This window comes from Bufo gargarizans, chromosome 10, assembly GCF_014858855.1.
Source record: "Bufo gargarizans isolate SCDJY-AF-19 chromosome 10, ASM1485885v1, whole genome shotgun sequence".
Classification (NCBI taxonomy): domain Eukaryota; kingdom Metazoa; phylum Chordata; class Amphibia; order Anura; family Bufonidae; genus Bufo; species Bufo gargarizans.
The window spans coordinates 76,941,127-76,954,171 of NC_058089.1; the positions used below are offsets into that span (position 1 = coordinate 76,941,127).

The following is a 13,045-nucleotide window of genomic DNA, read 5'->3' on the forward strand; positions in this document are numbered from 1 at the left end:
GAACGTGATTTGCGGGCAATAATAGGACATGTTCTATATTTCATCGGAACATAAAAATGGAAATACGGAAACGGAATGCATACGGAGTACATTCTGTATTTTTTGGCGGAACCATTGAAATGAATGGTTCTGTATACAGACCGTATACGGAACGCAAAAAACGGCCCGTAAACGGAAATAAAAGACGTTTGTGTGCAGGAGGCCTAAAAGAGTTCAAGAGGGGCCTGGATGTATTTGATGAATGTAATGTAACAGATTATATTTAATAGATTACTAGATAAGGCTACATGCACACGACCGTGTGCCCCCAGTGGGCGTATTACGGCCCGCATACAGTGGGTCCGCAATACACGGGCACCGGCCGTGTGCATTCCGCATCACGGATCGCGGACCTATGGACCCATTCACTTGTATGGGTCCACGATCACGGACATGCGGAACGGAGGCACGGATCGGAACCCCACGGAAGCACTACGGAGTGCTTCCGTGGTGTTTCTAGCCGTGCCTCCGCACAGCAAAAAAGTAGCGCATGCGGCTGGCCCGCGGTCTGTGCCTGTGCATTGCAGACTGCAATTTACGGTCCGCAGAACGGGCACAGAGCCCTTACGTTTGTGTGCATGTAGCCTAAAACTAGGAAAATTGTCTTCTACCCTAATGTGTTTTTTGGCCTTCCTCTGGATCAACTTTGCAGGATAACAGGCTTAGGCCTCCTGCACGCGTCCCGTTGCCGTATTGCGGACCGCATTTGCAGATCCGCAATACACTGGCACCGTTCCGTGTGCATTCCGAATCAAGGATGCAGACCTGTTCACTTCAATGGGTCTGCAAATCCAGAGATGTGGAATGGTGCTGAACGGAACCACGGAATGGAACCCTATTGGGGTTTCGTCCTGTACTTCCATTCCGCAAAAAGATAGAACATGTCCTATCTTTTTGTGGAACAGCTGGATCGTGGACCCATTAAAGTGAATGGGTCCACGATCCGCTGTGGCTGCCCCACGGATGGTGTTTGTCCTGGCACACAATGTAAGTCAATGGGGATGGATCCGTTTTCACTGACACAATCAGGCACAATAGAAAACGGATCCGTCCTCCATTGACTTTCAATGGTGTTCAAGACGGATCCGTCATGGCTATAGAAGACATTATACAACCGGATCCGTTCATGCATGCGGTTGTATTATTGTAACGGAAAAAACGCTAGTGTGAAAGTAGCCTTAACTAGATGGGCATATGGCTTTCTCAGCGGTACAAGCTGTGTTACTATGTATTTCTGAACACTGATTGAGCCACTCATTGTGACTAGTTGGTCAACAACAGGTCATTTAAGACTAGTTAGGTCATTATTAGAGATAAGCGAAGCAGGCTTGGGATCATAGATCTGAAGTCGCATTGTACTGAGCTTGCATTGTGATTGGTCATGTAATCAAGGCTACTATAATTCATCACTTTGATCTTTATCGCTGGGATGTTGTTGGGAACCACTTGGGACTGCTGTCACTATCCTGTGGCTTATTTTCTTGGGTACCATCAGGTCCTGCAGATATGACGGGATTATGACCCCAGTCTAAAGTCCATTAATTAGGAAAATACAGTATTTATTACATTTGACACATTCCTGATAAAGTGTCTGCATTGTATAGCTGCATAGGCTACAGCAGAATGTCCGAATTGGTTACTGCTGCACTTTTAGAAGGATTTGGTCCCATAGTCCACCCCTTTTACAATGACTGCCCTCCATTAGAGCAGGCTTACTTCCTGAAATCTATTTCCTGTTTTTATAATACAAACTTCCTCATTTCTACATTTGTAAAGGAGTTGTTTCCTAGAAAAAAACAAAACAAGCTGATTCTTTTCTATAATGTACATGCAGGGGATAGGGAATACGTTTTCTCCTTATTATAATCTGAGGTCATGTAAATTTGAATTTACCCTTTGTTTGCAGTGTCCATAAGGTGCACTAAAGTGGTCCATATACAGTGGGGACTTCAAATGTAGGCATACTCATTCAAGAGAGTGTCTTTTTGGCCACTGTCAGGCTGGTAGATGTTAGTATACCTTTTATTCACCAAAGTCCGCTGCACTATTCTATACATAGACATTGCTCTGTCACATGGAAGCCTATGGGTGAAGTATGCCACTGTATATACAGTGACATCGGAGGAATATGTGAAATCCTTCCATATATCTCCAGCATATGCTGTAAAAGCAGTGTGAGTAGACCCTAGCACAGAAGAATGCTATTGCATCATTAGTCAATGTCATTTCTAAATATTAATTTTGCATTTTGTGTTAGAGGCTTTCCCAGGGGTGTCACCAGCATAAAAATCCGGCTAGAGAAGCACAGAATTATTGGCCTGGCGCCACAGATCCCCGAGCTAGCCTCAGGAAGCAGATACAGTTGAACTGGTATTGCTATGGTGGAGGTGTGGGCTCCCTGCTCAGCCATTAGCTGTCTGCGGCTCGGCACAGGAAGGAACAATGCTCTGCGTTTCCGTTTTGGTGTCTCATAGTCTGCAGGCTAGGAGAGGCCTGTAGACTGCTCTGCTCCATATGATGAGAACAGGACTAGGTGAGTATACATTTTATTATTTTAGGAGGAAACCAGTACTGTAGGAGCACCAAAACCATGATGGGCACTACTATACTAATACTCTGTGAGAGAGTGTCTGGGGGTGCCAATATAGCGTGGGGGAACTACTACTATGTGTGGGGCACTAGGCGGGCATCAATGCTCTACTAAGAGGCACAATGCAATGGAACTACAAAAAGGGACATCATTTCTGTAAGAAGGGAACAAAGGGCACAGTGTTACTGTGTAGGGAACAACTGTGGCACTATTACTTTGTGGAGGACATTAATACTGTGTCGGGGCACTATTACTGTGGGCAACTAAGAGGTACTCTAAATTCTGTTGGAGGAACTAAGAGGCCGCATTACTGTATGTGGGCACACAGGGGCACTATGGCTGTGGGGTACTAGTACTATGTGCTATTAAAGGGACATATTTAGAGTGTGGGGAGCACTATTACAGTTTGAGGGCTTTATAACAGTGTGGGGGCACTATGGTGGCAGTATTAGTGGGAGGTACTATACTGTGCAGGGCAATAAGCAGAGCGCTACATTTGTCACTATAACCATCTGATTGCCATTATTATTATAAATCTGGGCTCTGGGCCCGCGCCCATGAGCTTTCAAGATCTTAGCTTGCCGCTGGTGTTTCTACTTAAACGTATTTAAAGAAATATCTAGTAATATAGCATATAAGCTTTGAACCATCAAAGTTATATGATACATTGAGGGATGCTTCTGCATAAGATAGCCTAGTCTGCTACACTATTCTATACAGCGAAAAAAAAAAAGGCATCCTACCTTGGCAGATGCAGAAAGGATGCCCTTTTGGTAACCATTGGGAGAATTACAGCCAGAGGGTGGCAGAACAGTAGCTTGTTCTGCTATGCTGTTTGCTCAGCTCCAGTTTACTACAATGGGAGTTACAGAAACAGTTGACGGCTGGCTCGTTTGGCTATTTCTATAAGCTCTGCCACATGGGGCCGGAGCTTAGTCCCACCTCGCCATGGAAAAGTGAGATGGGACAACCCCTTTAAACCATATTTTTGATGCATACTCAGGTTTTTTTGGTGGTGTATACATGACTGAAACATAATGTGAATAGAGCTTCGGAGACAATATGGCATAAGCAGTTTCAAGTTCTTCCTGGTTCAATCTGGGTCTCCTGACTCATGGGCACTTCAATCCTGAGTTGGAGACCTGACGCTGAAGTAATCTGAGACAGACTGGTTTCTAGTTCTACTTCCAGAGGATGACTATCTGTCTTGGCCATTCGATGATCCCACAAGTGCTCAGCTCATTAAACATGCAGCACAATTATCCAAACTTTTTGCCATAATATTTCATTATTTGGAATAAAGCACTGAATTTGTACATGCAAATTCTCATAGCCTGCATGAGACAAAAAGGAAACAAAATCTCCGTGCCTAGATTTAAAACCGACGGCAAGTGCAGTGTGGGTTCATAGCAGACTATGTGTACTGTCTTATGTATCTTTATAACACAGTTGCATGATACAACCATATGCATGAGGCTTAAGTCTACATATACTTTTATGTATTTTATCGGCATACTATTATTGCAAGTTTAACTATGAATCCGACATAATGTCTTTTCATTTGATAGAATTTGTTTGAATTGCTTATTGCTCAAAACTATTAACACCAATATAGTGTTAAGGGGAATCTGTCACCACAATTTTGGAGTATTATCTGCAGTAGTACATGAGTAGTATTGCACAGAAGACGTTTAGAAATCGCAATTTTTTATTTTTCTACAGCACCCCATTCCCCCACTGTCAGTGAAAGTTGCACTGAAATACATTGTTGGGACTGCTGTGCATGTGTACAGGAGTCCTCTCCATTTTTTTGTGTGGCACAGCAGTGTGGACTGTGTATTTCAATGAAACTGACAGTGGGGGAACTGGGAGCAGTAGAAATATAAAAAATGCAATCTGGACTCTTTATTTTGCAGAACTTCTCATATAGTACTGCAGATAATGGTCAGAGTGCGTGGTGACAAATACCCTTTGAACAGTTTTGTAAAAAGATACCGATTTTTATTAATTTTTAGTGATGAGCAGCAGGGGCAATATTTAAATTCGTGATATTTCGCTAATATTTTGAAGAATTTTCGTCATATATTCGCAAATTCGAGAATTCACTATTATTTTGTTGATTGTGAAAATCGTCAATGTAATATTCGCGTAAAGCGTGCGAAATACAGGCGTGGGTCACTTTTGCTACATTTTCCAAGCTGCTAGAAGTTTCCTGAGACTGGATAAAATGATTCGAACGGCAGAACATAAAAAAATATATATATTTGCAGATAGAGTGCTCCAATATGTTTGCGATTGCGCTAATCGATATTAACTTCACATTTTAGCAGGTCTGACTGCATATTACTGATAGGTATTGTTGTGACATCAGAGCACTATGTCTGTATCATGTATGTATGGACAGCAGAACCTATCACACTACCTAACACCCTGCACTGCAACAGATACTCTATATCAGGTGTAGGAAGGAAGGTGACAATCACTGATAGGCAGTAAGTGTCACCGAGGTTCCTGGTCTCGGTGTGGTAAGAGCTGTTTTTTTCCCCCTGAAGTGTCAGCATTGCAGATTGCAGTCTGAGACTGTTTGTTGTTAGTATGGCTGTAAAGCTGATCTGGAACGACTCTTACTGGGAGTAGCCAAAGTGCTAGGTGGGTGGCTACTCCCCACGTTCCAGGCCGGGTCTTGGGAGGCTTATAAAAAGCAGTCAGCACTGTCAGGTGTGGTGGATTATCCTCCATTTCACAGTGAAGCTGTGGCGTCTCTGTGGTTTGGGATCTGAAGATGTGTGCCGTGCAAAAGGACTGAGAACCGCTGATTAAAAACTGCTAACAAGGTGAATGTTTGTGTTCTGTGGACTTTCTATGGTGTGAACAAACACCAAGACTGCGATCTGTTATTTTGTTTTTCCTTCTATGTGAATAAATACTAAACTATTCAAGTTAAAGACTTTGTGATTGCCTCTATACTGTGTCCACTAACGTGCCTACCAGAGCGAATCTCCACACAGGATATAACCTACACTGACTATTTCCCACTAACTCTCTGTATTATATATATAAGCATCTAACTATCTATCTGATGTTGTGTGGAAAGCACAGAGCACAGCAATGTCACTGCTCTCTCTCTCAGAACTCCAAAGAACTACAGAAAATGGCTGCTGGGGAGGTTCTTATATAGTAAGGGGTAGGCAGCTTTCCTATTGGTTGCTAGGGATGTTGCTAAGCTCAGACAAAGACATTGCAGCCTTCTCATTGGCCCACAAGCCATTGGCCCACAAGGGAGGTTACTGAGGAAAAAAAAATCTAGAATATTCTAAATTATGAATATATATCACTATATTCTAAATATTAGCGAATTCTCGAAGTGCCGATATTCACCATTAATATTCACTATTCGAATATTCACGGCCAACACTATTAATTTTTAGAAAAATAATGTAAGCCATGTATTGTATTGATATTCTGGACGTATGTAAGGTTTTCAGCAACTTTCTGTTAATTAGTGTCTTCTCAAAGCCAGTATGAGCAGGTACTATCTATCTGGACAAAGGTACATTAACAAATCAAAGGTAGCAAAACAAATAGTTGTCAACTGCTTAAAGGGACACTGACAGGCCCAATAAGCATATTTAGGTATATATATCACAGTACAGGTCTTATAAGACGCAGACTGTCTGTACGCAGGTGCGATGTGATCCCGGCCAGTGAGGGTGTCGGGCGCATGCGCTGAAGATTAGACGGAGGACGATGCCCATTGGATTGTATTGGGCATGCGCCGGATCTTGCATCGGGGAGAGTAGTAGCCGCCCAGCGAAGTGAATATTGATGAACCGGGGCGGCACTTCAAAACGGCAGTTGGGGGCGGCTGGCTGGGCGCAAGTGGAGATGAAACGCCGCCCCTTGGGCAGATTGAAGACGTTTCAAGCAGGTTTTAAAACTTCAGTTTTCTGTATCTATAAGGTGGACAGGGGGGATACTTAGATGATTTTAATACACTTTATAAGACCTGTACTGTGATATATATACCTAAATATGCTTATTGGGCCTGTCAGTGTCCCTTTAAGCAATGTGTGACAGATGTCCAGTAGGTGGTGCAGTGGCTAGTGGGGAAGGAAAATGCTTTTCAGCTACTTCTATGTTTTTGCTAGAAAACTATAGGGAACAACCAATCAGATGTGTCCAGGCCATATTCTAGAACTGTCTGTGAATGATATAAAAGGCCAGGATTTGAGACCCAAGGGAAAGGGGAAGGCAGGAGGAGGAAGAGAAGAAGAGATAGCAAAAGAAAGACAGGAGGAAGACAAGAAAACACAGATGAACATATAAGTGGCAGAGAAACCCAGAGGGGCCAAAGGAGGGAATTTAGAGACCTAGACGGACCTATATATGGTAACTACTGTAAAATGAGAGCAATTTGTTGTTTAGTTACCAAATGGTTTTGGGAGTAACTTTATACTGTAATTGTGTAGTTTAAGCTATTGTAACTATTATTGTGTAAAAGTCTTTCTGTTTGTGATATTTTTTTGTTGTTCAATTTTACTTCCATATATAAATACTCGATAACAATAAAATTAACATTTCTACACTGTACAATAAACATATTGTAAAATTTCACTCTTGGGTCTCATTTATTACACTCAACTTAAGGAACCCAGACCCAGTAAGAGGGTATATTATATATAAGGTATATTTATATATAATAATTTCTTACAGTATGATATTCAATTTCTAACCCTCAAATACTGCCCAGAACCCTGGCTCTTGTTTCAATGTTCTGCTTTCCATCCATGTGTGTTCTTACCTGCAGTCTCTTGACGATGTGGTTGATTTCATTTTCCACTTCTGTCTCATTGCTTGCAATTGGGCAAAGTGCTAACTTTCCTGCCCGACCATAGTAAAGATCCAATCCCCCTTTAGAAGAGTAGGTCCATCCAAGTACATCCCTGCATGAGCAGTGAAAACTGACTGCTCCTTCATGCTCCTTTTTGGGGTCAACTAACACCAGCATCTCAGAAGATATCCCCAGCATGTAAATACTTTCTGGAATGGAGATGTTCACAGCTTTAACTGTCCACACCAAGGCACCAGAGCTATGGAATTCTGGAGGAACACTGTATGGCCAACGAGTTCCTTTTCCCCCTTTGTCTCCAGTGCCAGTGCTACCTGCTCGATCCCTTTTCTTGGAAAGACTCAAAATGGCTAGTTTCGATGAACATGACTCCAGAGTAGTAGTAGTTACATGATCTTGAGCCAAGTCTCTTAAGTATTCTTCCCTGGTTCTCGTAGCCATGGCTAGAAATTTGCCTCCACGTTCAGCTGCATTCTCACCATTCACAGCTTTGGACAGCAAAAAGTCTCTAAATTCAGGAGAACGTCGGAATAAAGTTTTGGGTAGAGGAGGTCCAAACAGTGGTGTGTCGGCAGTGCGGGTAACGGCAACACTGTAGCTGGTATGATTAGTACATGGATTGTGAACATGAACCACAACGAATACATGTTGGAAATGAGAACGAATAGTCTGTGGAGTAAAGGGGAGGGCACCAGGTTCTTGGAAGACAATCGTCACAATATCATTACCAATATGCCTCTTCCGAAGTAACTGCAAAAACAGAAAATAGGTAAATACAATTGAATTCCTTTAATCTGTCATCCAAAAGTCACATTTCATTCACAGAATGTTTTAAATACCAAATAGGTAAATAACAAATAAAAAACACAGAACTGAAATGTATACAGATACATAATTATTGAAATATGAAGAACAAAAACAGAAATTAAGATTGTGGGTCTCAGTGGAAAGAGGGATTGATATGAGTGATGGTAATCTCTGTATAGAGTTATGACTTATGTAAGATCTATATAAATGAACAAAAAAAACTGATGGAATACCGTTATTCTAACAATGGATGCCCATTCCTGCCGCTGTCCTGCTCTTCTTGGCAGGCACAGGCACCCTGTCTGCATCTGCATCTTGCTCTGCACCCCATCTGCATCTTGCTTTACAGGTGGTCTGGACCTGTGTGCTCTCCTCTGCCTTCTGCAGCAGGTCCGACTTCCGAAATTCCATGTGCCCACTGCCGCTTTGCTCCGTTGTTTGTGCTCTCCTTCTAGGTCCTCTGCAGTGCCCGTGCACCCTTAATTTTCCCCATCCTATTGCAGGTCACTTTTGGGTATTTAAGGTGCCCCCCCCCTAGGGCATGATGCCTGAGCTTTAGGTTCCTAGCTTGCTAGTGTTCCAATGCTTATCTGTCTGCCCGTGTATCATACCTCTGCATATTCATTGACTTTTGTAATCCGCTACTTGTCCTAACTATAGGTTGACTGCTGTATTGATCCAGCAGCTGCCAACTACATTGGGCCTATCTCAAGAGGAAGTGGCCTGGTGGCTTCCCTGTAGCGAGACCAGATTCCTGTATAAGGGTTAAAGGGTGAAAACTAGGGGACCTTTAGGAATAGGCCAAGTTGGCACAGTGGGTCTACACTCACTCTCTGTTACAATTATGTAGCTTGTAGACCTTTGCACTAGTATTTACTGTCAGTTATTAGTATGTTATTAGTATATGAAGTCACTGTTTCTTTAGACATTTCAATGTTACCAGAAGGTCCACCCTCAGCAGTATTCAGCCTATGACTTTACATTATGTGCCTGCTATACTTGCGAAATAGACTCTGAAGAGGTGACACTTCTGTCACTGTTCTTCCTGGCACTACTGATAATATGGAGAGTTAGAGCTTGTGCCGTTGCAGAGCATGCAAATCTGAATACATTGTACAAGACTATGACTTCCTAATTTACTAAGCATATAACTATTTATTGTTGTTTAACCATTCACTAGGTCTGGTGGATGTTAGCCCTTGTGACACATGCATCATTGTGACAGGGAGAGGTCACCCCATGCAGCTAATGGCTGGAGGCTGCAATGCGAAATCTTCAAAAGTAGGGAACTTTGTAGTGATGCATCATGTAAGTGGTGGTGGTGCTGTACAGGCACCAAAGTGTTCAGGAGGAAAAACTAGTGACTCAATAAAAAGTGAAAGTTTTGCCTATTGTTCTGGAACTAGTTCTGCTGTAGAGCCATTAGCAGGTCTGGTGTCTTAAAGGGAACCTGTCACCTCTACTAGGCTACCCTCACTGAGCATTTCTAAATGTTCATTGTGTTACCCTAAACATATAAATTACACTTTTAATTTCATTTGCAGACAAATTCAATAAGTATTATGCATTTTTGTACTTCCCGCCTTTTATGCAAACTAACATAATAGAGTCATATCTCACTTGTGTGACTCATATGTTACTTGTGTGACCAGAGAAGAGTCATATTTTCAAGCTCTGATTAATCTCAGGTTAATTTGCATATGTATCAAATCAGGTTTTTTTTTCACAATAAAAGCACACAGAGCTATGGGGACTGGGTATTGCAGGTGTGCTAGGAGCCATCTAGCAACCCAAAAGCTCTATACCCAAAATCCAGGTGACAGGTTCCCTTTAAAGACAAGCTGCTGATAAATGAGGCAGTACAGCCTCTGTGTGCACAATGGTGAGCTCAAGATGTGACCACCAGAACATGGGGCCCCGAAAGGCAAGGTTAAAGAAGCCTAAAGAGGGACTATCAGAGATTGTGTCTTGCTGCTGAAGCTATGTAGCAAACCATGAAAAAGCTGACAGACAGAGAGGTGGGTGGACGATGGAGCCTCCCTGCAAGTGAGCCACAGTGAGGAGTAAGAGCGCATGCCTGCACCATATGTGCATGACACATAATGACCTCCAATATGAGTAAAGCGTGATTTCAGTTTGTGATATGGGACACCAGACAGTTTTTATTTTTGTGACGAGGCTAATGATTATTGATCGTAAGTTGTTTTATGAGCCCAATAGTTTTGCCGCAACTAATTAAATTGTGTTATTAAAAATAAATTGCTAACTACTTTATCTGAACATGGTGTGGTACCATTAAATATATATTGTAGAATGATTTAAATAGAAATATGTACAACGCATAGAGTCAGGGCTGATGTTTGGAGGGGCAAACTAGGCAACAGCTAAGGGCACTAGTCCTCAAAGAGGCCCCACACGCACTGGTCCCTTTAAAGTGAGTTTAAATGCGCCATCTATTAATAATCTGGCAGAGCACTGATGATACTCTGCCCGATCATAGAGAGAACTACACAGCTGCTCAGTTACAGCTGCACAATCCTCTCTATCATCTCGCTCTATGATCAGTGAAGGGAGGAAACAGGAAGCTGAACAATCTTTTTTAAGGCTTCTGTTAGAGACACAGGCCACTAAGAGGTCATGCAAAAGAGTTTTCATTGTGGTCGGGCCAGATGGAAAAGATGGGAAAAGTGAGCATATTCAATTATAAAAGTCAATCTAAGTCTATGCATTTAACTGTACTGTATTCACTTTTTCAGTCTGCAGATTTGTCTACCATTAAATGGTCTTTGTATGATTATAATAAGAGATGAGCGTATCGGCTTCGGATGAAACATCCAAAGTCAATTCGCATAAAACTTTGTTCTAATACTGTATGGCGCAGGAGCTCCGTACAGTATTAGAATGTATTGGCTCTGATGAGCCAACGTTATTACTCGCAAGACTTCGCAAAATAACATCAGAAATTTATTTATACTGTAAAAAAAAAAAAAAAATCCCGAACTCGGGTTCGGTTCCAAGGTACCGGGAAATGTATTTTTACAGTATAAATTATTTTCTGAAGTTATTATGCGAAGTCTTGCGAGACTTTGCAAACTAATAACTTTGGCTCATCAGAGCCAATACATTCTAATACTGTACGAAGCTCCTGCTCTGTACAGTATTAGAATAAAGTTTTATGCAAATTGACTTTGGATGTTTCATCCGAAGCCGATACGCTCATCTCTAATTATAATACTGGTCTTTGTATATTGGTTTTTATTCAGCAACAATATGGTGGTCGTGGTATGACAGTACTATATGAGATTTGCACAGTACTACAGTATAATTGATAATATAGGTTTTTGTATAGTGCATTTTGTTCAGTAACAGTATGAAGGCAACATTTTATCTGTGGATGGAGGAAATATTTGGTCCAGATACAGCAGTAATATGCATATATATAATTTTCTATATGTGGGCATAATCCTTGGGGCTTTCGTCCCTGAGCTGACCATGGGGATCGCAGACCCATTCACTTGAATGGGTCCACGATCAGTCCATTCCGCAAAAAGATAGAGCAAGTTCTATCTTTTTGCGGTGCAGAGGCATGGAACGGAACCCCAGAAAGCACTCCGTAGTGTTCCCTGCTTCCGTTCCGCATCTCCGGATTTGCGAACCCATTGAAGTGAGTGGGTCTGCATCTGTGATGCAGAATGCACACGGAACGGTGCCCGTGTATTGAGGATCAGCAAATGCGGTCCACAATACGGCAACGGGCAGCACATGTTCGTGTGAATGAGTTTATATTGAGTTTTTCACGCAGCCCTGGCCCCATAGAAGTGAATGGGTCTCCAGTGAAAAATGCATTGCATCTGCTAGCAAGTCCGGATGCAGTGCGTTTTTCACTGATGGTTGCTAAGAGATGTTGTTTGTAAACCTTCAGTTTTTTATCACGCGCGTGAAAAACGCATCAAAACGCTTTTCACCCGCGCAGAAAAAAATGAATAACTGAACGCAATCGCAGACAAAACGGACTAAACTCGCTTGAAATCTATATCATTTGTGTGAAAAAGGCCTAACAATTCCTTTGGAAATGTTATAAATTTAGTTCAGTGAATGTGACTGTATTGTTGATACTAGATCTCAACCTTTGAGGAACCCCGCTTTTAATTTTAGTCACACTTAGTCTGAAACCTGCCATGCACAAAATAAAGAGTAAGGGCTCTTGCACACGACCGTATGTATTTTGCGGTCCACAAAAAATGGGTCCTCAAAAAATACGGATGACATCCGTGTGCATTCCGTATTTTGCGGAACAAAACAGCTGGCCCTTCATAGAACAGTACTATCCTTGTCCGTAAAGCGGACAATAATAAGACATGTTCTACTTTTTTTGCGGAACGGAAATACGGACATACAGAAACGGAATGCACACAGAGTAACTTCCGTTTTTTTGAGGACCCATTGAAATGACTGGTTCTGCATATGGTCCGCATTAAAAAAGGAACGTACACGGAAAGAAAATACATTAGTGTACATGAGGCCTAATACTGAGGACAGAAACAGGTAGCAGCTATACTCCTTACATTATAAGGATTCAAGAACAAACTGAAAATGTTATTGTATTTCAGAACCTTATTCCACAAAGGCTGTCACTTATTTCCGCCTACCTGCTGACTGTTGCTTGCTGTAAATGGAAGCATTGTTGAAACGTGGAACATGATCTCATAGTCCTGGTAGCGGGTATACAGAGAGTGCATGCCTGTACTGTCAGCTGTCAG

General features: G+C 42.1%; 1 protein-coding gene across 5 annotated transcripts in view; it reads right to left on the reverse strand.

Annotated features, from left to right (window-relative positions):
• Positions 1-13,045, reverse strand: part of SIPA1 (signal-induced proliferation-associated 1) — a 125,480-nt gene that overhangs the window by 21,655 nt on the left and 90,780 nt on the right. For all 5 annotated transcript variants that reach the window (XM_044269435.1, XM_044269437.1, XM_044269432.1 and 2 more), the window contains exons 6-7: positions 12,935-13,038; positions 7,431-8,228 (exon numbers count right to left, since the gene is read on the reverse strand). In XM_044269435.1, the coding sequence (XP_044125370.1) occupies positions 7,431-8,228; positions 12,935-13,038 (902 nt within the window). The remainder of the gene's footprint in view (positions 1-7,430; positions 8,229-12,934; positions 13,039-13,045) is intronic.